Genomic DNA, 26,152 nt, shown 5'->3' with positions numbered 1-26,152 from the left:
TTACGAAGTTCACGACGGCATTTGTCTGCAATTGGTGTCGAGCTGGGTTGGCGAGGCTTTCGACACAGCGTTTAATCGCTCGTGGATGACATCAGGAGTTTGAGCGTGATGGTCACGCTTGCCAGGGGCATGGGAAGACATTGGTGTGTGAAGCGAATTGGAGACTGACGGACTACATAAATCACAAGATTTTTCCTCAGGGTTTTGTATGGTACAACTTCAAGCGCTCTGGACAAAGTTTTGCTTAGTAAACAGAGTTTACAGTTTATTTGCAAACTTTTCTCGGAGTTAAGGTTTTTAAAGTTTAGCGAGTTTAGACCCCTAAACGCTAACAGCTCTAGTCGAGGAGAGTCCGAATTACATGTACGAGTCCCGGGATGCGAATCAGGATTTGTTCTTGAGCCAGCAACGATCCACCGTGAATCGTTTAACGATTACCGTTATTCGACATTGAGAACGAATGAAAAACAGTAGCAGTTTAATGCACAGATTGGGGAAATTCACAAGATGCAAGACAAATACACATAAGGCGATAGAATCTGTGAAAAAAAAACAGGAACAGTGTTTTAAAAGCAGGATAGCGAATAATCGGACAGAACATGCCAAACACATGGGCTTCAACACACAGCAAATCATTTGACTTGACCTGTGTATTGTTTTGACCTTCTGAGTGTCGCAATAAGACATAATCGACTATTAGAGGTCAAAGCATAAAAGAGATCAGCCGCGCTTCGCTTGGCTGGGCGCCCCCGCGGTTCGCTACGCTCGAAATATGGAGATATAATGTACTGGAGAGTGTAGTGCTCGGCTCGCTCGTGAGCTCAGCGCTGGGCCCGCCTCGCACTCGCTCACCTAAGTTGGCACCGCGGCTATGGCAACCACGTCGCCTAGCCCCTTGTGTGTTATCCCAGCGATGAGCGTGTGTTTTTACTTTTTTCTGGAATAATCGCTGCAGAAGCCTTATTTAAAGCCCAATCACATTTGTGAGGGGAAGGTCGCGTAGCACTTCAGTAGCTAGTCGGGAAGATATCTTCAGCAATCTCGTGTACCCGAGGTGAGCTTCCAGAGAATAGCTATACGCTGACCTGAATCGACTAGCTCGTGCTCCGTGTCCTCATTATAGTTTGGTGCGTTGACTGACTCAAAGCTGTCGTTAAAATGCTCAGACAGACGCTCACAGCGTACGGAGTCGCAGTACACCTCATTGTTTGTATCTCTAAAGAGTATTTACTTCAAGGTAACGATGACGTCACTGGTGCTGTGATACATTATGGGAGATGCCGATGATGCCCAATTCAATGCCGCAATGACAGTCTTTCGCGATAGCAAAGTGGTGTATTTCATGCGCATTTGGCACATAATAACGAAGTTGGATAGGAACAACGTATCACCTGCTAAGTTTGCCTTTTAGCCGCCGATGTATACGATGTGCACTACGCCACTTCCGAGTCCCAGTTTCATACTCCCAAAACTGTGGTGGTACGTCGTTGGAAAGCGGGCCCTGATCTAACTGAGTTTAAGCAATACTTTTATCATTAGTGGCAGCTGATAGTTTTGCCAAATGGCAGTGCTCCGCACATCATCCGGATTTGCAGCAGCAAATAATCCGGTCGATACATTTAACGCCGCCATAAAAAGGCCTACACATCTTACATATGCGAATGAAGATGAGGTTACTTCTTTCCCAGCTCAGCCGCTGCTGTAAACATGAGAGCTTATTTGGTGACATATTTGCGGGAAACGGAACATTCCCCCCTCCCCCCCAAATACGACGGCGGGTAACAGAACTTAGACGATCGGAGCTGATTGAGAAGATGCCGCCATCGTCTAGCTCCAATAAGAATCCCGCTGTTTGCGAGTTCGTGCTTGTGAGAGTGCGACTAACCCCTCGAATCTACGTAAGACCGCGAAAGAAAACTATCGATGTCATGTCGGCATGCGCGCAAATGGGAGTCAATAATGCCAGAATGAAGCGTGAAGGACAACCTGAAACCATCTGGGCCGTCAATGTCCGCGAGGGCTCATGTCCTTGTAAGTACTACTTCAAGCACTCCGAGTGCGTGCACTTGTACGTTGCGTTGCTCACGCGCTACGGCCCCGACAGGCCGCCCAGTCGTCCCATGTTCAATATATGCCAACGCAAAAGAAAACGGGGTCTTGCTGAGGAAACTGCGGATGCAGTTGCATCCCAACAGCCACTCCGAGGACGCCCAATTCTAAACGGACCGGCTCTCTCATTAGTATAGCACCATTACACTTCACAAATAGTATGTGTACGCGCGAGCAACAATATACAATGTGCTTGCTAGTTTATACGTCGGATCATTATCACATGAAAGTATGAATGACATGACAGTGTTGATCAGTGTGGATCCGTACACCACGACCGTGCAACACAGAAAGTGTACATTATAAACGGTAGTTCTGCAACTACGATCTCGAAGCCGTCACCACTTAATCACAACCGCTACCCACTTAAAGGCCAATTTCTTCAGCTCGTTTTCTTTAAGTCTTGCACGTCGCCTGTGCAGATAGTATGAGTTTAGAGCCGGATCGTATATACCACAGTCCTCACCTCGCGCTCCTTTATCGTCGACACCCCCCCTCGCTTTGCTCTGCATGTTCTATTTGTCCTTCCCCGTCGCTGCTGTCGTGTTTCTTGCCTGCTCGGATGTGGTTTGACAAATGGCGCCTCGAATTACACATGAGCACATGCCCCCCCCCCGCTAAAACAAATGCAACAGCCTCCGTGGCATCTTCTTTCTGCTCTTTCCTTTTGACCAATACATAGCAAAGGCCACGGATGTTCGCTTCATCAAAATCTGCTCTTGCATGTACCAGGTCTCCACGGAAATCAAAATCTGCACCATGTCTAAAACTAGAGCCTTCGCGTCATCCGTGTTGCCAATACTTTACGGTGCACTTGTTGACTAGCAAGTTGAACACTGTGATCAGTACCCACATATAGGAATATGTGATGTGGGCCGAGCGGCAAGCGGGTAGACCGAGTAGTGGTGGGGGACGCATCAAGTACATGGTCCAGCAGGTGTTATCGGATAAAGGTGGTAAATTCGTCAACCGAGAGATGGAGAATTGGTACGATGGACATGCAATTGAGCATGTACTTGTAATACTTAAGAGTTCTCAATTGAACCTATGTGAGCGGACTCGTCAGTCTATCATTGGGATGACTAAGGCAATGATGCACCAACCTGTATTCCCCCAGCGTTTGTGGACAGAAGCATTGAGAAACGCTGTCTACGTTAAGAACTGAGAGTTTAACAAGGAAACGCAAGGGATACCGTACGAGATGATGTTGGGGATAGAGCAGGACATTCATCACATTCGCAAGTTTGGAGCTTTGGCGTATGTACACGTTCCGGTCTCACCTGGACGCCGTAAACACCACGCCAATGCGAAGGTTGGATTTGTTATAGGTTACGCAGAAGATGTTGTGGGCTGTCAGGTGTACTTCCCGGATGAACGTACTGCCAAGTTTGTGTCAGACTTGCGGGTTTCGGAGAAGGTGACGTACAAGGATCGCCACAACCTTCCAAATGCAGAATATGAAGACCTTGAATTGCTGCGCTTTGAAGTATTCAGAGAAACTACTACGAGTAGTGATGACAGAGAATCTAGCATGGACGAGTCAGACGCTACTATGGAGTTGGAGTCGACGTCAAGTGTTCTCGCTGTGAATGGGTTAAGCGAGACTATGGATTTGGAATCCATGAATCTCAAGAGAGGCGTGAATTACGCAGCTGTTGTTGTGAATGAAAGTCATGATATTGTTCAAAAGCAGAGCGATGATCATTGTGATGAAACTGCACATGCAAGTGAAAAGACACTGGACCAGATTAAAGGTATTACTGTTCAATTACCGAGTGTTCACATGCCAGCTTCAGATGTGAGTGTTTCAGAGACCAAAGATTGTGAAGTGAATCGACAAGCTGTAGATCCAGAACAGTTGAGCTCGTCATGCAAGAGTGAAGCTCCACAAACGTCTGCTACGACTTGTGATGCAAACGATTCGGTCATTGGAGAGTGTGGTTCTCTTAAGGATGGTGAAGAGCTTGAAGGTGAAGAAGACAGCTCGATAAACTACGATGGTGAAGTTGTTGAAGGAGTTACTGCTGCAAGTACGATTGCTTCGATGGATGAAATTGACCATGTTGAATTGGAGGATATACAGGACGAAGATGCAGATACACGATCAAATCTTGAAGTAATTGATACGAGTGCATTGATGCAGCAGAACATTAGGAAACGGATGTAACGTAATGAAACACGGTCGGAAGCGTTACGAGTTGAACGAAATGCTGACGAGCAAGAATATAAGCGTACATGTACTGGATTACGTAAACGTCACGAATGTCGACGTCCTTCTCACTTAGACGATTATGTGGTGAATGCTGTTCAGCACACGTCACGTATTTTGGATAAGAATAGCATACCTATTCGAGCTAGCAATGTGAAAATCTCAAAGAATCATAGGGAGGCTATGCGGTCCGGTTTTGCTGATTTCTGGAGACAAAGTGAATTGGAAGAAATGGCAGCACTAAAGCTGAAAGAAGTCATTGAATAAATTGCGGTGACGGATGTTCCGAAAGACGCGAAGCCTATAATTACCAGATGGGTTTATGCGCTTAAGTCGCATCATCAAGGATACGTTATCCGGTTCAAAGCTCGTATTGTTGCATTTGGTAATCACCAGCGACCAGAAATTGACTTTCGTGAGACTTTCTCCCTGTGACACGTATGTCATCTTTCCACATGATGGTTGCATTGGCCGCTGTATTACACCTGGATTTGTATGGTGGAGACATTAACACGGCTTACCTCAACGCATTACTCGGAATAAGACCGTATCTGAAATCAATTGACGGGGTTCCATGCGAAATGGATGGTCACATGTATGTCGTGGTGAGGGCGCTGTATGGTCTAAGGCAACCAGGACTTGAGTGGAACTCAAAGCTGAATAATGGGTTGCTAGAACATGGATATTAGCGGTCAATGACGGAACCATGCGTTTACTGTTTTGACGTTGAAACCATTATGTTGGTCTTGATTTACGTGGATGACATTATGGCTGCGACGAATGACGAGTTTAAGAAGAAGGACTTGTTCAAGGAACTCGATGAAGCATACGGAATGAAGGATCAAGGCTTGTTGACGGTATTGAAGGGGAACAAACTGCTGAGAGCATCACCATTCGTCAACGTAAATATGCACGATACATTTTGATTTGTTAAGTATGAACACGCACACGCAGTAGACAATCCAATGGGGACTGATGCTCAATTGATACTTTTAAATGAGAACGACGAAATTGACACAGGTTTCAAGTATCGTGTAGCGATTGGAAAGTTTTGTCCCTGGCTACAGGGACTCGACCGGACTTGGCATACGCTGTCGGTCGATTGAGACGATTGGTTAGAAAGTTTGCAGCGCAACATGTTGATGCCTTGAAACGGGTACTTAGATACTTAGCTGGTACTGTGGAGCATGTAATCACATACGAGAGATCACGTAAAGAGGACACACCCAGCAAAGTAGGTTTTGAAGGATTTAGAGACTGTGGTTGGGCTAACGACCCGAGTCACGCAAGAGTACGACAGGTTTCGTATTCACACTTGCGGGGAATGCTGTTTCTTGGATGTCTCGACGTCAATCAATTGTTGCTTTATCTACGGCGGAAGCTAAATATGTTGCATCTTGTGACGCAACGATGGAAGGTGTTGCGTCAAGCATCATATTGCAAGCGATTTTACCGAAGAAAGAGGTGGATCTTAGGCTTGGAATCGACAATCAAGCAGCTCACGTTTTGGCTACCAATCTTACCTACAGTCGACGCACCAGCCATATTGAGCTGAGATGGCACTTTGAGAGGATGCAAGTGCAAAAAGAAACGATTGTGTGTCACGAGGTGAATGGCAACGACAATCCTGCTGATGCGTTCACTAAGCCCCTGGACAAGCAACGTTTGAAGACACTGTTGGTGAATGTTGGTATTGGATTGGCCAAGAATGGAATAACGCGCGACGAAGTGCATCCGGGATGTCGAAGCTTGCACTTTGATAAAGGCGTGTTGGATTGCATATCGTCTATGTAGCAGTTGAAGATATTGCGAGTCAACAGACGACAAAAGTTAGCGGCAATGAGACCCTGCGTATCGACGATAAGCGCAGTAGGTACTGCTGAGAGCATAGTGAAGGAAGGAGCGACGGACATCCGCTGAGAAGCTGATACAGCGCGCTTAAAGGATTGACGAACCTCAGAGAACATCAGCGCTAACAAACTTAATCTCACTTTTCATTTCCCTCTTTGAGCGTGCGGCGTCGGTCACACGATCAAGAATTGCAGCTTCCAGCGTAATGGTCGTCCGTAGCCACAGGGAAGGCGATTTTCGACTCCGTTCTAGTCGCGAGTCTGCAGCGCTGCCTTCAATGGCACCCACATAAGTCAACAGGAACCCGCGCATTTTACTTTGCATCACACAGCAGACGTCGTTGATAGGCTGTAGTAGAGCTGTTGCATGGAGACTTGTATTCTTGTTGCATACGCCCTGCGTCGCTTCTCCTTTCGTTTTGAAGGCGTTGTCGAGAACACACCTGGCCTCCCTGCCTGACTTTGTACTAACGCTAGCGCGCTTTATCTGTCCATTTCACTCCCAATCGCAGCCACCACACTCACACAGTGTACCCGTCGTTACAGGGCTTAGTCATAATTATGTCCACACACATAAGAAGCTAAGATGACGCTCTTACGGGTGAAAGCAGAGGAAGGTTGGCTGCTTGCCATTCGTGTGTCCGCTCCGGTTATTCTCTCGAAACCTAACAGCTTGATAGCTCGGTCGTTTGAAGAACGCCACGCGTTCGAATGTGACAACAAAATAAGCAAAAACGATAAAAGGAAGAAATTTGGCTAGATAAATACGAAGTAGATTTAAATCGTGTCTGTGACACGAGCTAAATCTACAGATTTTTCAACCGGAAAACAGAAAGTCATGCCGACATTTCTGTATTAGTAGTGTTCTCCTTCATGATGGGCTGGCTTTTTCTGGTTGATCAGGCGAGCCAGGTAGCCCGAATTCAACAATTGCTTCTCCGGTACAGCCGGGATTGCCCGAAAAACGTCTAAGAGAATTGGCCCAAGTGTACCACGATACACAGCGTGTACGTTTAATGGATCGCATACCAAATGGTGACGGCGAGAACCGCTACAAGAGTCATTACTGCTCGAATCCCCATCATTCTCTTCCGAAACTAAAACGTAAGTGGCATCTCGAAATACTGCCGTTAACCCCTTGAAACCGAGCCTTTTTCGGCCCCACTATCTCACTAAACTCTATATACTCTAACGTGTATGTGAGGGTACGAGTTTGCTCACAAAAATTAACATGTTTGGTAGCTTGTATAGTCGATAGCCTCAAGCTAACCCTACTCGTAGACGAGAGGTTTCTAACTTATTTTGGACCTCCACTGTATATTTAGTACAAGAGTTGCAGAAATACATGCTATCACTACTAAGTTGTTTAATTGTCAGTAAAACCGGGGCGGGAGTGGGAAAATGTCGTGTGGAGACTGAACAAAGATGAGGAACAGAAGTACATAATAAATGCAAAAAATCAGATGTAAAAAAATTCCATGGCGCACGAAAAGCCCATAGTGAAACTAAGTAGAAATCTACGGACGCATGCAAATGATTAGTCAGCAACCTCAGTTTCGACTGCCAGACGGGCCCGCTTTCGGGCAGCACCTGCACACTCATCACTAGATTGCACGTTCTCGGTGTGCTCCTCGGTATCTCCGCCATCGACCTTGCTCTCTGCGTTAGTGTCGACCTCCATTCGTGCTCCAGGCCGTCGCGCGCGGATCTAGTGCTTCTTAGCGGCCTTCGTAGGTAGCACGCTTCCATTGCGCCAGCCTTGTGCCAAATGTAAAAACAAGACATTACGGCGCCGTTGGGGCTGTGTCGTATTTTTTTCACACAGCAAGACACGCCACGCGAGGGGCCTCTTCGATGCGGTCGGTAGCTTGCATGCGCTGCAGTAAGTAGAAGAGTCACCACCACGGGCATTGTCAGTCCCCTTGAGGATCGAACAAACCTTACACGCCCTTGTTCTCCGTTTTCTCTCTGATTGATTGTTTCCTGGCCGCCATTCGTCGTTCTGCAAGGGTTGGTGGGCGAATTGTCGGTGCAGGACTTGTTTCGAGGGTGTCGCTTGAAAGTTCTCATTGATACTCAAGTTCTCCCAGTCAATATCACGCAGTTGACACAGCTCAAGATGCAGCTGCTTCACAAACTTGACGTGAGTAAGCTTGGAGAGGTTTGCGGCAACACGCCCAGCGCTGTAAATTATATAGGCGTAGATCACAGCGAGGCCAGCAAGACCTAGAAATAGTGACTTGTAATATTTCTTTTACTTGATATACAGCTGCAGCGAGTACCTACAACATGTAACATACACGTTTAGAAGTCACTTAATCTTGTATAATACGTGTTTTGAGTACTTACCGTTGTAAGCGTTGCTGGTCGTGTACGTCCACTCCTCCCATGTATGTTTGATAGACTTTAAATATCCGTGGGCACTCTAACTCTTGCTGATCTCCAGTGAGCTTATCGCGGCGCACAATACGATCTATCTCCACGCTGCCACCGGTACGCAGCATTTAGACAGCACGGGTGTCCCACCAGCGCACCAGACGCATGTCAGGAACACGAGAGGCTTTTGTGACGACGAACGTTCCACGTTGAATATTTGCAGGGTGATTTTTTGGTACTTGTTGGGTCTTCTTCGCTTCACCTTTCTTCTTCTTCGGGATCAACTGTGCACCCATCCCCAGTCTATCGGTACGGACAGTCCCTATTGAGTAAAATTCCATAGTGAGCAATTGCACGGAAAGTGGCAACGTTGTGTAGAATCTGTCGGTCACTACGAGTCGCATGTCGCCGTTTTCCGGTGCCGTCGGGCCGAATATTTCTTTGAGACTGCGAGCGACTGCTGCTGAGACGGACTTATAGTCCGTGGAGCTGGTGCTACTAGCAGGCTCTTTTTTTACCGCAGTACACTGCAAAGCTGTAAGATACAACATACAATTGAAGTTAGTATGTTTGATACATGATAAGGGAGCTTTGGGAGCTTTGAGACCAAAACCAAATTGCAGGTGTGTCCGAAGACACACATGCTACTCACCGAATGCAGTAGGCGGCTGTGGAGCCGCACAACATGAACAACTTTGTGCCCCATTTATGGGGCTTGTCTTTCATGTAGACCCTCATTCTGTTGAAAGTCATCCGAGAGGGAAGCATGGCCTCGTTGAAGGCCATGACGGCCGGGGGAGTATAGCCAGCAGCGAAACGATTCTGAAGTGCATCAATCACGGGTCGTAATTTCCAGGCTCGATCTGTGGCTGCTCGTGCGTCCTCGTTAGAACTTTCCACCTTCATCGGTCGTTCGCCAGTGGTTCGCCAATTTCTCCTTGTTGGGGCGGTATATCTCGCCAGCAACAATCCCACAAAAACACACAGCTCACGAGGCGTAACCGACGGAATTTTGAGATGTTCTTCACGAATCGTCTCACGCGTCTTCCGTTTGAAATTTGGGTGCTTCTGTCACGCGCAGCTTGTTTCAAATATTGCCCTCTTACTCGTTCGTCAATCTTGCTGTCGAAGTAGTTGTTCGTCTCAGTAGTGATGTCTTCCCATAATACAGGCTAAAGGAAATAGAAGAACGCTCCGGAATGCATGGCTGCCGCCGCTAATGCCCGAGAGGATGGTCCAGACACTCCGCTATATAAGTTAGGGTAGTCGTCAAACATTGCCTGGGGCGGCCGAGGCTCATAAGGCTGCATCAAATAATCGTACGGCGTGTGCGTCGTCAAGTTCCCCCAACCTGTCTCTCTCATCTCCTTCAGGAATACATCGGACGCCTGGCCTGACGCAATGTTTGCCATGCCACCAATAGAAGACACCTAATCATCATCAAACCGCATATCCGGCGGCACTGGTAGGCGCTCATCATTTGCGTCAACGCAATCCTCAGATGAATCGTTGTCCTCACCATCATCATTCTCAGCTTTAGATTCAAACGTCGCGTAGTCCATGAAGCCGCCGCTAGTATTGACATCTAATGTAAACCAAATGCATACAAGTTAGTGGAACATCGTAAGATGTATAAACGTTATGTGTATACCTCCGTTATTGGCACCGACACGTACTTCATTTGCCTCCTCTTCGGTTGGTGCTCCCACTGTGCTATTGCAATCATCGAGTGGGTCTTCATCAAGGATTGAGTCAAAAGAAGAGTCACTGACGTCCGCACAAAGTCTGGATCAAGGTTTCGTGACGTCACCGGTGAAGTAGCTGCACACCCAGGTGAGCTGTATGCTTCACTGTTTGCACTGCTGGACGAATCACAAGGAGGAACACCGGATATGACTCTCGTCGGTGGTAATACTGGCGTATGAGGAGCTGATACCGGCACAGCAAGAGCTGCAATAGAGATACACGATTAGATTTCACAGTATACTGTACCTCCAGCTTACCACTTATCTTCGTCGCCGCTATTCTTTTGCAGTTGTATCGTCTTTGCCACTGCCATAAGTTTCTTTTTAGTTGACGGGTTGATATCCCTCCGAGTAGCTTTCGCAGCAGCTTGGATCTTGCGATGGCCTTAGCTGCCGCTTTTGGCCTTGGTACAAGCTTCTTATTCCTTTGCATGGCCTTATCGGACGGTAACTTCTGCATCCTAAGCTCCACAAACGGGATACCAGTGTTAGACAGTCCACCAGACAAGTTTGAGCAGACGATGCCTTACCTAGGTCGACCTTGTCAAGGTAAATCATCAGCTCGTTTGCTCCAGCAAAGTAATCTAAACTGCGCATACCCTTGGTCGTTTTGCCGGGCGGAAGATACGTGAAATCGCCTGACCTGTGGTTTGTTTTGACGTCCACCCAACCTTCCGTAGCTCTCCCCACCTTGCCCGAAAAGCCATCCTGGTGCGGCAGCAACACTTGCGCTCTGGACCGCAAATCTGAAAGTGAGTATGATTGAGTGGCGCCAGAAGCGGGCAGCTGTGCGATACGCTTGTGACCAATTTCCTTTTTAATGTATCATTTTTGTCGATGATGGATACATCACCTACCCCTCGCTGACTGAATAGTTGTATTATTCGATACAAATTTAAGTTTAGCATTTTTTATCTTGGACCGTACAAGATAAGAAATTGTCCGTATCTTGTACGGTCCAAGCGCTCGGGCTTAAGGGGGAGCTCCTGACGTCGTCATCGCTGTTTGAGCCATCACCTTCTTTTCCTCATTCTTTTGCTTTTGATTGCTAGTCGGACAGAGTTGATACTGCAATTCTAGGTTTCCAGTCTCTCCAGGCTCGTTAAAACTCAGAAATTGCATCTTCCCACTTTGGACGTATTCCCTTTGTGTCCGTGCTGGTGGTGTCAAAATTCTTCTGATCTTATATCGAGCTTCGATTACCAGCAAAATGGCCCATCGCATAGATTGATTTGTCAGCAAAATGGTCCATCGCGTAGGCTGGTTACCATCTTCATCCAGTGAATTTCTTTTCCTCGACTTGGGTATTCTGAGCCTTGCCCGTTTTGTATTTTTTTAGATCTTAGTCCAGATCTCGTCTTCAGCGCAGTAATGGAGGGGCTTTATTGCCCTCGGCAGACAATGACAAGTTCCTGGGAGCGAGCGTGGTTGTCCTAGGGGGGCTGATCACGTCATTAACTTGATGGGCTCCATTATCGATGAAGCTCGTGGCATAAACCGAGGCAACAGCCGCTCAGGACGGCATGCTTTCGCTGGATTAGCTCGAGATTGGATTGCCAGCGTGCCGAAAGCATCATCGCTTTTGCTATTAGATAGGTAACCTGTTTTTTTTATATGCCAGTTTTTGTCGACTTTTTTACATTTTGAAATAAGTTGCCAGAACAAAAGTCGGATGCTTTTCCATTTGGACATTGCTCTATATCGTAGTTGCAACAAACACTACCTGAACAGAATGATGAGCTTTTTTATGAAGTTAAAGGACAACAAGGTGCTGAGCTGTGAGTCCATTTACACCTTTTTTTTTCATTCACATCTTCAATACAGAAATCTGCCTGAATAAGGAACGCCTGATATAAATTAAAAAAGAGATTGTATAAGCTGACAATGCCTCGCTAAAAACAGACTATAATATCGGATCATGGGCATGTATTGAATTAAGTTAGGATAAATTGAAGATTCGACTTTTGAATGAGACCAGAGTGATTCCAGCAGTGCTGAATCGTGGAAGCGCTAACTTTAGACCATGCAGCATCGCACCATAGCAGTGTAGTTAGCTGGTCGACGCTGTACGGCCTTCGCCTAGGCGATCTACTCAGCTAGCTCATTATACGACAGACTAGGTGAGCGAGCAGTCTTCTCGAGGATGGCTACCTTCTCGGATCAGGTGAGGCGGAGACGATTGGAGGACATGGGGGTGCTGAGGACGCAGTCGGCTAGTGAGGTTGAATGTAAAGGTAGGAATGAAGTTCGGCTCGTAGGGCTTGAAGCGAAGGAGGATCACCTACTGCGCGCCCATTTTTTTTAAATTGGATCCTTGCCCATCACTATCCCATCTCCCTAAATCTTTCCCGACTATAAAAATTGCGAGGTTATTAGTTGAAACCCCGTTCCTTATTCAGGCAGATTTCTGTACGGAGAACGTAATATGATTTCTAAGCCAAAAGGTCCGTGTAAAATTAGGCTGCAACCTCTTATTTTCTCCATGCCTAATAAAAGGTGGGGGAGCAATCGATTTAAAAAATGATCTAAACCGCAACTTGTTGAGCAAAAAAAAGGTTTTATCTCATTTTTCAGTGCAGTTCTTCACTTCCGTGGTTTTGGGACCATGTAGTCGTCACCGTACGTTTCCTTTAAGAAATAGTGCGGGTCGCGCACAGTGTCAAACGGCAGTCCATTGATTGTCACTTGGGAGAATGGCTTCACTTTCTCGACTGGTAGCGTCTTATCTCCGTACTTCTCCAACCTCCACTCGGTCTCATTGACCTTCTCCATCGCATAGAGATCAAGATACGGCACGGAATAATTCCGAGCGATCGGCAGTCTTGAAGTGTAAAGTGTGGCGGCAAGCGGGTGCGTTGGGGCCACGCAGACACGCCAAATGTTGAGAAAGAAGAAGTGATAGCCCTTTGCCACCAGAGCACGACCCAAGTCATCAAGTTGTCCGCTGTATGCGATATCTATGTCCTCAGTAAAGGGAATCATGGACCCGTTACGCACAGCACCGAGTAGCGACCCGTAGACGATTAGTGGCGCTTTACCGAGCGCGTAGAGCCCCTCATACACTTCAACTAGCAGCATGTGTAGCACACTGGCGTAACAACGAGTCTTGGCTGAATGTTGCGCTAGTAGGTCCATTCGATCCGCTCCAGAACAAAACGGCGAGTCTTTGCGTCCAGTGATAGGTAGACAGTATGCGAAGCCAACGTCCTGCGCGTCGCTGTCATTGCAGAGTACACGATGGCTGTCCTTGAAGACTGGTGGCTGAAGGTCTGCTTCTTTGAGGAGAGTATAGTAGCGATGGCTGGAATGGTACTCGATTTGGCTCAAGCTGACTGTGTTTGGGCTGCAGGACGACTCCGAGACATCATTGACACCCGTGGTGGCGCTGGTGTAGTTGCCTGGGTCGCTGACGTTGCTGAACAAAAGGATTCCTGATCTGCTGGACAAGATATTCATCTCCATCGCGAGGTCGCAAGCTACGACGCCAGCCAACAGCAACGTCACAATCAAAAGCATCAAGCTGCCTCGAGCAACCGTGTTCAGTCGGTTGATACTCTCGACAGAATCGTCCACGTTGGCTTTGATTGATGGCATGCTGTGAGTGGATGTTGGTGTGCTCGGAGAATGAGAAGTGAGCAGCAAGTTGGAGTGGACACTGGCATTGGTGTCATAGGGACCAAATGTGGCTGCAAAATCTGAAACGCCAGAGTGACGATCAGTAGCGTTACGCGAAAGGGTGCGGAAACAGGGTTCTTTTTTTTTTGCTGTCCGTACGGGGTTCCGTTTTTTTTTAGGCTCTGCACGTAGAAGGTTGCTCTTATTTACCGTTGAGGTACAGTAGTCGGGGTCGTGGATCACTTCGTCGTTTTGTGTGCGATTTTACTCGACCTCTCAAACACGTCAGGGTTTAAATCTCAAGAATATTTTTAAATCACAAAAAGACATTAATGAATGCCCAGGTAGTTCTAAGATCACTGCAGGTAAAAAATAAAGATGTATATGCTACAGATGATTTGGCTCGCGTTGGTGTAGCTGTAGCGACCATACCGTAACCGTGTGTTATATTTCATGTTTACTTATCTCGCCTCGCATTCGTTTTTTGTGTGAATTGAGTTTACATTGTGATTCGGTAGTGAGCGTTGCCACTGAGCGTATTGATGCTAATCTTATTTTCTGAATGTTGTATCCAAAGTTTCAGGAGGCGGTTTCCTTAAGAAAACTTAGATAAATTTACATCGCACATGATACGCCTGTTTTAATAGATCTACATTGAATTATCGAGCGTGTCATTTCAGCCTGTATCAGAAACATCACATTTACTTTAATAAAGTAGAATGGTGATGTATATCTGATATCCTTTGTACCAGTGATGCCACCTAGGTGAATGTTGCTACATAAGTTACGACTAGCGAAGTAATTTAATACGCGTGAAGGTTAAACTTCAGCTTACACTGTACGGCAAAATATGCCGCCAATATTCTTCTTGTGGTCGCAGTGCGACCCACACTTTACAGGACTGAATGATCTATACAATGTCAATGCAGATGTTTAAATCTAAAGATTTTCCGTGTGAAACACCGCTTTCTCAATCGAAGTGGATATGTTTGGGCTTGGTGTTTCGGAGTGGACATTTGGTCCCGAAGGTTATGCTTTCAGTTAAAACACTTCATGAAGAACACCGTAAGTCATTGCGGCTTTCAACAAGGAACCTATGGATCGTGTGGGTGTTTGTTTTGTATTCGCGCATGATGAGAACTGCCGTGGCATTCATGGCTTTAGACTTTTTCTCGTTGTCATAGCCTAGGGCTGTCTTAGGGTGCTTTCCGGATAGCGACGACGAGCCTCGCATAAGATTTGATGACTAAGTGTGTTTACCTGGAGGTGCCGAAGAAAACTTTTGATGAAGAATGAAAAAAGCAGCAACTGAGGACGTGTGTTCCGGTATGCTTTGTTGTGTCATATTGTATCTTCGACGCTTTGCACTCGCTCAAGCACTACTTTGCACTCGCATCAAGCTGTCAGTCGCACATAATTTACTGTGTAATAGGTTTTATAATGAATGAGGGAAGCAGCTCGGCTATTGTAAAAGGCGCTACTGTACCGGTATCAAGGTTGTCTAAGCTGGTACTTCTGACCCCGCCGGTGCAGAGCAATTTATCACTGCCCGTGACTTTCGATTGCTGTAGTTTGCAGCCGCTGCCGTCACCAAATGTTTAGATTCGGATCTCGTGCGCTTCGCGTCTCTGATGACGGTACTGGTCACCACTGGTCACCACTGGCCACCTGGGGCCCCAGGCCAGTGCGCAATCTTCTCCACAATCATTGTATGCTTTCTTGGATCGAGTGACGTGACCAGGAAAACGATTTGCAGCCATTTATAAGTGTTTGGCGATTTTATCGTATGTTTCGGACATGAATGTAGCTTGAATGCAGTATTTGTGGAGAGATCACAGCACTACATGTAACACAGACACAAGGCGATCCATGTTGTGCATGTCAAAAGCGACGGTAACTCTCCAAGCAGAAGGCAACAACCGTTAACCCGGTTTTGTCTCCTCCCGTCCAATTTTGACTCAGCAACTTCAACCAGTCTGTACGGGCATAAATCCAGCCAACAAATACAGTACCTCTAAGAGGACATTTTACAATGTTCTTCAGTATTCGCCCGAAGTGCCATCAAAGCAACACAAGCCTCGCGAAAGCAGCCTCTTTGTCACCGTGCTCTAGTCGCATACTGTACCGTCTAGACGGTTTGCGCTATGCATAATGTCCAAGACCACACTCATTCATGCTGCTTCACCCACACTGCATTGATTTATTGCAGTGTTTACGACGGTCGTAATACGACGGAGAATTACCTCCAAGTAGTAGTACTTTTCATTTCTTTTCTGAAGATACAAATCTAAAAAAAAGCAGAAAGAGCCCTTGAAAGGGAGCGACTTCAACCAGTGTGCACCTTCAGTAAGAAACACAAATCGAAAGAAGGCCCGAGGTCACCAAGGCTTGAAGTACCATCAGAGAAGCGTGGATGCTGTGAGCATTAAATCTAGTAGAAACAGTCTCCTGATCCATGCTTGCAAAATGCTTCGTTGTGGTCTTGGGCACTCGCTTTCATTCTCAAATTTGCTGTCGACTGCATCAACTGCAATGAAAGTCCAAGCGATCGCTTTCGTCTCGAGTGTACTTGTCGCTGTCGCTTTCGGGTCAGTTGCACCCTGGGAGCAGTACATCCAATCTCCTGCGTCTCGAGACATTGCTCCTGTCAGTATCTATGGCTCCTCCGGCAACGTCAACGTCTCTGACCTGACCGCCAGGCTGTCCGGCAACGGATCTACCGTCACGAACGACTTCGGCCAGCAAGTAGCGGGGTTCATCACGCTGCAATTCGGTCCGACGACTACAAGTGACGCGCATCTTGGGGTGGCCTTCTCCGAGAGTGCTCAATGGTACCATCGATAATAGCCATGTCAGTGGATAGATCCGACTCGATACCGATGTACTGAGCTCCTGCTGCACCCGATTCAACCTACACGTTCGGTCGAGAGTTCGCTCGAGGCAGCTTCCGTTATCTAACGCTGTCCACGAGTTCGTCTGCCCCGATTGAGATCACCGGAGTCTCCACGCACTTCACAGCTGCTCCAGCTACCGACGACGACAAACTACGCGAGTACTCGGGTTACTTTTACAGGGATGATGAGCTGCTCAACCGTATCTGGTACGCCGGTGCGTACACCGTTCAAATCTGTACGATCGCGTCGAACGAATCTCGTGCGAACCCACCGACCATCACCAAGTACGGCTGGTTCAGCAACGCCACCATCCAGAACGTGACTTCCGGTGCGGAAGTGTACGTGGACGGCACCAAACGCGACCGTACGCCCTGGCCTGGTGACTTTGGTGTGGCTACATTGTCATGGGTAACCACGTTGAACGACGACAACCTTTTATCGGTTCGTCACGCTATTAACTCGCTCTATGCGATCCAGAACACGACAAACGGTCAGTTCGCCTATGCCGGTACTCCTATTGCTCCCCGAGTGCAACTAGCGGGTATCAACTCGGATACGTACCACCTGTGGACGCTGATCTCCATAGTCGACTACGCGATTCTCACTGCTGACACGGAATTCCTCAAGAGCCACTGGGACCGTGCGTTGTTCGGCTTTGAGTTTAACCTGGGCAACGTGGACTCGTCCGATATGCTGCTTAACGTCACGGGCGTCTTTGATTGGGGTCGTGTGGGTCAAGGAGGCAAGAACATCGCCGCCAGCTCGCTCCTGTACCACGCGCTTTACAGTTACGCCGACATGGCGAAGCATCTGGGGTACGAGGTGCCGTCCTACAGCGGCACGACGTTTGGAGATCTCGCTGGTGCTGTTAAGACTGCGGTTAATATCAATCTTTGGGACGACTCAGTCGGTCTTTTCCGTGATAACACTACAGCTGCAGGTGCTGAGCTGCACCCCCAGGATGGCAACTCTCTTGCTGTTCGGTACAATCTGACGCAGTCATCAGAGCAAGCTACTACCGTCTCAGAGAACCTCGCGGCTCGATGGAACGAATACGGTGCTGTGTCGCCTGAAGGTCTCGGCTCTATTTCGCCGTTCATCACAAGTCTAGAGGTGGAAGCTCATCTACGTGCCACTCCTGGCGACGCATCACATGCTCTCGCGATCATCCGTCGTCAATGGGGCTACATGCTCGATACTTTCAGCAACTCGACTACTATTGAGGCGTACTACGAAACGGGAGAGCTGATGTACCCATTCTACGGTCTGGAATTGGGTGCATACATTTCGCACGCACACGCTTGGTCTACGGGTCCAACAGCGTCTTTGACGTTGCATGTAGGCGGGCTGAGTCCCGTGACGGATGCTGGTAAGACGTGGAAATTTGTACCACACGCAGCTGGAGCGGGTATTGGCGAGCTACACACTGGGTACTCGCTGGCGACGGGGGACTTCTCCGTTAAGTGGACGACCAAGGACGAGGACAGCTTCTTCCAGGCCAACTTTGAGACTCCAAAGAACACAACGGGGTCCATCTCGGTGCCCACGTTCGGCAAGGCTCTGGATACAATCGAGATTTTCATCAACGGCAACACAGTGTGGGCTAACGGCGAGTCGTCGTGGACTGGCTTCGGTGCGGCCGTTGCATCCAGTGACTTTGTGACAGTGTCACAAGTTCCTTTCGGAGGATGGATCTCAATTGTAGCCAAGGATTGAGGATTAAGAGTCTCCGTAGTATTACGACCGTCTTAAACACGAAGGGAATGCAACGAAAGTATCAGTGCAAGTAGTGTGGATGAATGCGTGCGGTTTTGCACAGTATGCATAGCTCAAACCGTCTAGCCGGTATAGTACTACGGATGATGTTCAAACTTTGGATATGAATACTGGAGAACAGCGTGATAGTCCGCTATACGAATTAAATAAGAAAACATTTTGCCGCCGCCCCGGTTTGCTTCTGCATCCTGTCCGCGCCTATTACATGTAATATTTAGTATAGTTCCAGAAACTTGAAGAGGGAAAACATAAAGTGGGGGCTGTAATACACATACTGCACGGACATGCTCCTGCTACAGCCCCGAATCCACTTGCACCTTCTGGTGCGTACGAGGGGTACATCAGTCTTGATGTTTTTGTTCCATGAACTATCGTATACTTCGTTACAAGCCACACAGTGGCGCGGCACTTTGGATTTATCGCAAGCCTGGGGTTCTGATACTATAAAAGTTTATTTTCGACGGCATAAGGATTTGCTTTAAATCATAAACACAAATCTAGAATAAGGCGCTTTTGGTATGGCAACACTAGTTTACTAGACCCTATTCAAATATGCGTCGTAGAAGTTTTTGTAAGAAAGATATACTGACCACTTCTGCGAGTCGTCTCGACGTTGTCTTTCTAATCGTGAGATGAGTGCTGTTGGTGTCAAACGCTTTTTGGTCTTCCACTGCTGAAATTGCATTTCTTGTATGCTGCTAACAGTTCTCTTCATTTCGCTGTTCGGAGTTGCGTAAGCCAGCATGCGTGCCAAATTCAACTCACCAAAGCGCTTCTCTAGCTCAATAACAACTGCGAATTCATCCGGATGGTCCTTTAAATTGTTCATCTTGTTGACGTACGAGGCCCAAGTACCCACTCAAGTTTCAGATAAGTAAAAACATCGTCAAAAGTTTTACGTTGGCTCCTCCACATTTCCTGCTCCAGCTTCAAAGCAAGATTTTTCGTAAACACGTTGTCCTTTGCCTGAATGAACATTTTCTCCAGTGCGTCGTCGCCGTGGTATTTCTCCATCACTGAATACATCGTCCTAGCGGCATTTTTCTTGTCCAGTTTCGATACGTAGCTGACCCAAGTGTTTAACACTGGGCTTTTGAAAAGGAAATCGCCCTCTTTGTTCAGCTTAAGGAGGTCGAAAACGCCCGCTGAACTTTACTTGCGCTTGAGCCAAATGTTGAGCAGAGCGTTGTGCAGCTTTTCATCGTCAATTCGAACATTGATATCTCTCGCTGCAACCGCCAGCATCTTCGCCACATGTTCATCGCTGAATTTTGCCATCATTTTTGTCAACAACACCTGATAGCCATCCCGACCGCGCATTGTCGCGTACTCCAACCACGTTTTTAGAACGGGGTTCCTCATTTGATAGCCTCCCTCGTCTGCACTGAGGCGTAGCAGCTTGAAGACGTCGTCTGCTGTTTTCTTTTCTTTCAAGCAGTTCTTAAGCTGTGCGTGCTCCACAGCCAAAGCAATGGTGCGTGTACTGCGGTCCCCCTTTGCTGCTACTAACATTTTAGTTAGTCCAGCGTCGTCATACCGCTCCATCAGTTTGAGTAATAGCGCACGATTCGGCCTCTCCGTTAGCTTCATTTCGTACGACATCCAGGTTTTCAGCATTGGGTTCTTCAAAAGATTATCCTCTTGTACTTTTAGGTTCAGAAGACTGAAAACTTCGTTTGATGTTCTCTTTTGAACGATCCAGTTGTCGAGCTGAGCGTTCTGTAACTGGTTCGCGACGATCATCGTCTTATACTTCTGACGTGCTTCGGCTAGAAGCTTCGCCAGAGTCTTGTCGCCGTAGTGATCTGTCAATGTAAAGACCATAGCCGCTTGGCCACCTTCGGGGTTCTTCTTGTAGGCTTTTGTTACAGACTTAGCCCACGTTTCAAACGGTGCACTCTGGAAAAGATCCGCCTTCACTTCTCCAACTTTGAGCCTTTGAAAAAGGTCGTTTGTAGCCTTCTGCTTATCCGATGTCAATCTCCTAGTGGTATTTGTTACGATCTTCTCTAAAGCCTCCGAGCTGATCAAGCTTTTAAGTTTCGCAGTACCAGGCATCTTCATGTCGAATGTTCTTTCTTCAGAGCTGTCTACATCGCCATCCAACACTGACCTAGCGTGGCTTCTTAAGTAGTGTTTGTCATGGCCATCCGCCACACGCTTCGAAGGCTCGCCCTTGGCGACATCCACACTGGACGCCGCGGAATCAGCGCTGGCGCGTGCTAGGAAAACGAGGGTCAGCAGATAGATGATGAAGAAGAAACGCATTACTTTGCAGTCAAGTGATCGGACGAGCAAAAGTGAAAATGAGAGTTGCCTCCAGTGCGTAGCTTTGCAAGGCGTTCCGGGAAGAAAAGCGAAAAAGCCGGAACTTTTTCTCTCGTTATCATCATCGGATGAGAAGTCTGGTTTCTTCATTTCAGCTGCACTTGAGCCCCCCCCCCTCCTCCCCTGAACTCTGACACTGGAAAGCTTCGACACTGCTTATTGTTATCAGGGATTTTTCCTGAGCTGGTATCAACGACCCTCGCTAGCTCTGCACAACTGAACAGTTGTGTTGTAAATACAGATCAATGATTTTATGATGTTACAGTAGAGGCAAAGTGGTAAACACCCGTAGATGATGGGGTGTTTGAGAACAGACACATAGTGACAACTGTAGTACACGCGCAGGGTCGTGCGGTAAGATCTGGAGATGTGGGAGACGATAATCAGAGAGCCCCAAACTTATTCGCAGATCGCCCTTATTGAACTCAAGAGACTGCAAATCTTTAGAATAACTGGATGTTTATCGAAATGCAGGCACAGGCGGGATGCCCGTTACCTCGGGTAATCTACAGTACCGAAAGTGAGGTACCACCATGATGTTAGTCGTGGCATTGATATCTTTCACCGATACTCACATCGGCGTTATTGTAAGTTGACCCTCGATTCTAGTTACCTCGCGCGAATCGGCCCTCGACTCACATTGACTCGCGCGAGGAAACGTGAATCTTATGAATCCGCATTAAGTTGTTTGCTATCAATTAAACATAACTTGTCTTGCTACACAGGGTTTAAAATGTGGCTAAGACAGTCTTCGTGGAATAGTGCTGCAGATTCTCCTTCCGCGCTCACTTTAAACGCAGCCATTCCCTGCTCAAAGTGAAGTTGTGCGTACGTTTTAGGAGCAGTAGCAGTGTATTCTTGCGATCCGCCATGCACCTGTGTGAGACGATGCCGCACTGGGAGGAGGGGGGCATCATCTAGCGTCGCTCCTCGTGACGGTCGTTCGGCTGGTGTCGGTCGCCGGGCTGGTAGAATACCCTTAAAGAGGCCTCAACTATATAATTTTTACTGGTCGTCAACTGGGTCAAACCTGAAATAAGTACACTCAAAATTATGTATTTCACTCAGCGAGTTAGTTGAAAAATAAAAAAATGAGGTTCTGTACACAATCGAATTAATCTAGGGCTGAGTATGGTACCCGAAATGGTTCTCTATCCAAAAAAAAATCAAAACTGTCAGCACGCTGTTGATCTTGCGTTCGTGATGACTGTATGGAAAGCCCAAGGCGCAACTCTAAAACGGGTGCTCCTTTTACTTGAAGGCTGCCCGTATGCACCAGAATGGAGGTTCGAGCATATATATGTCGGGTTATCACGTGTTCCTGATGCAACAAAGCTGAAGTGTTTTCCATTATCACCACTCTACAGGAAAGACAAACTTGCTTCGCTTCGCCTCAGCATTTTCACAACAAAGTGGATAATGGATGCTCAAACGGATGGATACTGGAAACATCGTCCAGATTGCACTGTATAATTGATCCACACGAATATCACACAACAATGTTACCTCCCAGACTCAATAACGTACCTGGTAATTACATGAATGCAGCATCAATTCTAATTGGGTTCATCAAAATTGTCGGTAAAAAGACACATACGATACAATAATCAACAGCTCTGCACCCAGAACCTGATACTGCCAAATTGAGGAAACTGGGTAGGTACATCATATCGCATGCTTGAACCACAATGGAATGCGCGAAGACATTACGAAATTTACCATTTCTGCTCAGGCGTGCTTTTTAAATATATAAAATGGAATTACCATCAGTAAAACCAATACTATATTGAATTGCAATATTTTCCGACCCCTTAATCAGTGCCAGAATTACGCCGCAAACTACACACCCAGCCCGAGAACTGAACTAACCAAGAATAGGATATGTTTCTGTTATATGTTGAGCTAAGTATGACCGGAGATGTGGGGCGATAAGCGGTATGTGCATCTCAGTTTCTAGGTGGAATCTGTATTGCGTCGTGCTCGGTATGTACTGCACTATCATCTTTATATAATCGAAGGTTCTAGCTTCGTTCACCACAACTGAGCAAGGCAGTTTAATGTACTGCTTGCTGTGAAGCCACGAGCGTGTCGCAATTATGGGTATCTTGTTCCGTGCAGTGGTAAGCACGCCTGTAAGGATTGGTGTGCATCAAGTTTAAAGTGGAGGAGCGAATTTATCCACATCTCCAGATCTTACCGCACGACCCTGCTTCGCGCGTGTACTACTATTTATCTGAACTCAGACGTCTCATCATCTAAGGGTGTTTACCAATTTCCCTCTAACATCATATAATCATTGATCAGTATATACAACACAGCTGTTAAGTTGTGCAGGGTCGTTAATACCAACTCTGGATTAAATCCCAGAGAACAATCAAGTGTCAGAGCTTAGGGAAGGGTGTGCTCAAATGTACTAACTAATAATTGATAGCAAACAACTTAATGCGGATTCATAAGATTCACGTTTCCTCGCGCGAGTCAATGTGAGTCGAGGGCCGATTCGCGCGAGGTAACTAGAATCGAGGGTCAACTTACAATAACGCCGATGTGAGTATCGGTGAAAGATATCAATGCCACGACTAACATCATGGTGGTACCTCACTTTCGGTACTGTAGATTACCCGAGGTAACGGGCATCCCGCCTGTGCCTGCATTTCGATAAACATCCAGTTATTCTAAAGATTTGCAGTCTCTTGAGTTCAATAAGGGCGATCTGCGAATAAGTTTGGGGCTCTCTGATTATCGTCTCCCGAATATATCCACATCTCCAGATCTTACCGCACGACCCTGCGCGTGTACTACAGTTGTCACTATGTGTCTGTTCTCAAACACCCCATCATCTACGGGTGTTTACCACTTTGCCTCTACTGTAACATCATAAAATCATTGATCTGTATTTACAACACAACTGTTCAGTTGTGCAGAGCTAGCGAGGGTCGTTGATACCAGCTCAGGAAAAATCCCTGATAACAATAAGCAGTGTCGAAGCTTTCCAGTGTCAGAGTTCAGGGGAGGAGGGGGGGGGCTCAAGTGCAGCTGAAATGAAGAAACCAGACTTCTCATCCGATGATGATAACGAGAGAAAAAGTTCCGGCTTTTTCGCTTTTCTTCCCGGAACGCCTTGCAAAGCTACGCACTGGAGGCAACTCTCATTTTCACTTTTGCTCGTCCGATCACTTGACTGCAAAGTAATGCGTTTCTTCTTCATCATCTATCTGCTGACCCTCGTTTTCCTAGCACGCGCCAGCGCTGATTCCGCGGCGTCCAGTGTGGATGTCGCCAAGGGCGAGCCTTCGAAGCGTGTGGCGGATGGCCATGACAAACACTACTTAAGAAGCCACGCTAGGTCAGTGTTGGATGGCGATGTAGACAGCTCTGAAGAAAGAACATTCGACATGAAGATGCCTGGTACTGCGAAACTTAAAAGCTTGATCAGCTCGGAGGCTTTGAAGAAGATCGTAACAAATACCAAGCTGAGATTGACATCGGATAAGCAGAAGGCTACAAACGACCTTTTTCAAAGGCTCAAAGTTGGAGAAGTGAAGGCGGATCTTTTCCAGAGTGCACCGTTTGAAACGTGGGCTAAGTCTGTAACAAAAGCCTACAAGAAGAACCCCGAAGGTGGCCAAGCGGCTATGGTCTTTACATTGACAGATCACTACGGCGACAAGACTCTGGCGAAGCTTCTAGCCGAAGCACGTCAGAAGTATAAGACGATGATCGTCGCGAACCAGTTACAGAACGCTCAGCTCGACAACTGGATCGTTCAAAAGAGAACATCAAACGAAGTTTTCAGTCTTCTGAACCTAAAAGTACAAGAGGATAATCTTTTGAAGAACCCAATGCTGAAAACCTGGATGTCGTACGAAATGAAGCTAACGGAGAGGCCGAATCGTGCGCTATTACTCAAACTGATGGAGCGGTATGACGACGCTGGACTAACTAAAATGTTAGTAGCAGCAAAGAAAGACCGCAGTACTCGCACCATTGCTTCGGCTGTGAGGCACGCACAGCTTAAGAACTGGTTGAAAGAAAAGAGAACAGCAGACGACGTCTTCAAGCTGCTACGCCTCAGTGCAGACGAGGGGGGCAACCAACTGAGGAACCCAGTTTTAAAAACGTGGTTGGAGTACGCGACAATGCGCGGTCGGGATGGCTATCAGGTGTTGTTGACAAAAATGATGGCAAAATTCAGCGATGAACATGTGGCGAAGATGCTGGCGGTTGCAGCGAGAGATATCAATGTTCGAATTGACGATGAAAAGCTGCACAACGCTCTGCTCAACATTTGGCTCAAGCGCAAGTAAAGTTCAGCGGGCGTTTTCGACCTCCTTAAGCTGAACAAAGAGGGCGATTTCCTTTTCAAAAGCCCAGTGTTGGACACTTGGGTCAGCTACGTATCGAAACTGGATAAGAAAACTGCCGCTAGGACGATGTATTCAGTGATGAAGAAATACCACGGCGACGACGCACTGGAGAAAATGTTCATTCAGGCAAAGGACAACGTGTTTACGAAAAATCTTGCTTTGAAGCTGGAGCAGGAAATGTGGAGGAGCCAACGTAAAACTGTTGACGATGTTTTTACTTATCTGAAACTTGAGTGGGTACTTGGGCCTCGTACGTCAACAAGATGAACAATTTAAAGGACCATCCGGATGAATTCGCAGCTGTTATTGAGCTAGAGAAGCGCTTTGGTGAGTTGAATTTGGCACGCATGCTGGCTTTCGCAGCTCCGAACAGCGAAATGAATAGATCTGTTAACAGCATACAAGAAATGCAATTTCAGCAGTGGAAGACCAAGAAGCGTTCGACACCAACAGCACTCATTTCACGATTAGAAAGACAGCGTCGAGACGACTCGCAGAAGTGGTCAGTATATCTTTCTTACAAAAACTTCTACGACGCGTAGTTGAATACGGTCTAGTAAACTGGTGCTGCCATACCAAAAGCGCCTATATTCTAGATTTGTGTTTATAATTTGAAGCAAAACCTTATCAAAAAATGTGCCTTCGAAAAACAAAGTATAAATATAAGTGCCCCGGATTTGCGATAAATCCGAAGTGCTGAGCGACTGTGTGGCTTGGAACAAAGTATACGATAGTTCCTAGAACATCAAGACTGATGTACCCAGATAATCTTTAGTTTCCTCTACCGTATTCCTTATGTGATTGGCGACAGTCAAATTCTTGAGGTGGTCCAGCCTTTCTGCTACCATAAAAGATACCTACATCTAAAAAACTATATAACATG

General features: G+C 47.0%; 4 protein-coding genes across 4 annotated transcripts; 2 read left to right on the top strand and 2 right to left on the bottom strand.

Annotated features, from left to right (window-relative positions):
- Positions 1 to 12,872: 12,872 nt before the first annotated feature.
- Positions 12,873 to 13,805, bottom strand: PITG_22756 (uncharacterized protein; the record flags this gene model as incomplete). The annotated part of the gene is made up of 1 exon (XM_002998756.1): positions 12,873 to 13,805. One exon carries the CDS (start codon positions 13,803 to 13,805, stop codon positions 12,873 to 12,875), a length of 933 nt encoding a protein of 310 aa, XP_002998802.1.
- Positions 13,806 to 16,436: 2,631 nt separating this feature from the next.
- Positions 16,437 to 18,514, top strand: PITG_05097 (glycoside hydrolase, putative; the record flags this gene model as incomplete). The annotated part of the gene is made up of 2 exons (XM_002998755.1): positions 16,437 to 16,677; positions 16,794 to 18,514. The coding sequence occupies 2 exons, from the start codon at positions 16,437 to 16,439 to the stop codon at positions 18,512 to 18,514; spliced, it is 1,962 nt and encodes a 653-aa protein (XP_002998801.1).
- Positions 18,515 to 19,726: 1,212 nt separating this feature from the next.
- Positions 19,727 to 20,842, bottom strand: PITG_05096 (secreted RxLR effector peptide protein, putative; the record flags this gene model as incomplete). Its single annotated transcript, XM_002998754.1, has 1 exon — positions 19,727 to 20,842. The coding sequence occupies one exon, from the start codon at positions 20,840 to 20,842 to the stop codon at positions 19,727 to 19,729; it is 1,116 nt and encodes a 371-aa protein (XP_002998800.1).
- A 3,251-nt stretch (positions 20,843 to 24,093) lies between these two features.
- PITG_05095 (secreted RxLR effector peptide protein, putative) lies at positions 24,094 to 25,209 on the top strand (the record flags this gene model as incomplete). Its single annotated transcript, XM_002998753.1, has 1 exon — positions 24,094 to 25,209. The coding sequence occupies one exon, from the start codon at positions 24,094 to 24,096 to the stop codon at positions 25,207 to 25,209; it is 1,116 nt and encodes a 371-aa protein (XP_002998799.1).
- Between the last annotated feature and the right edge of the window lie 943 nt (positions 25,210 to 26,152).

Source organism: Phytophthora infestans, genomic scaffold (genome assembly GCF_000142945.1).
Source record: "Phytophthora infestans T30-4 supercont1.7 genomic scaffold, whole genome shotgun sequence".
Taxonomy (NCBI): domain Eukaryota; phylum Oomycota; class Peronosporomycetes; order Peronosporales; family Peronosporaceae; genus Phytophthora; species Phytophthora infestans.
This window is presented reverse-complemented; position numbering and strand designations above follow the sequence as displayed.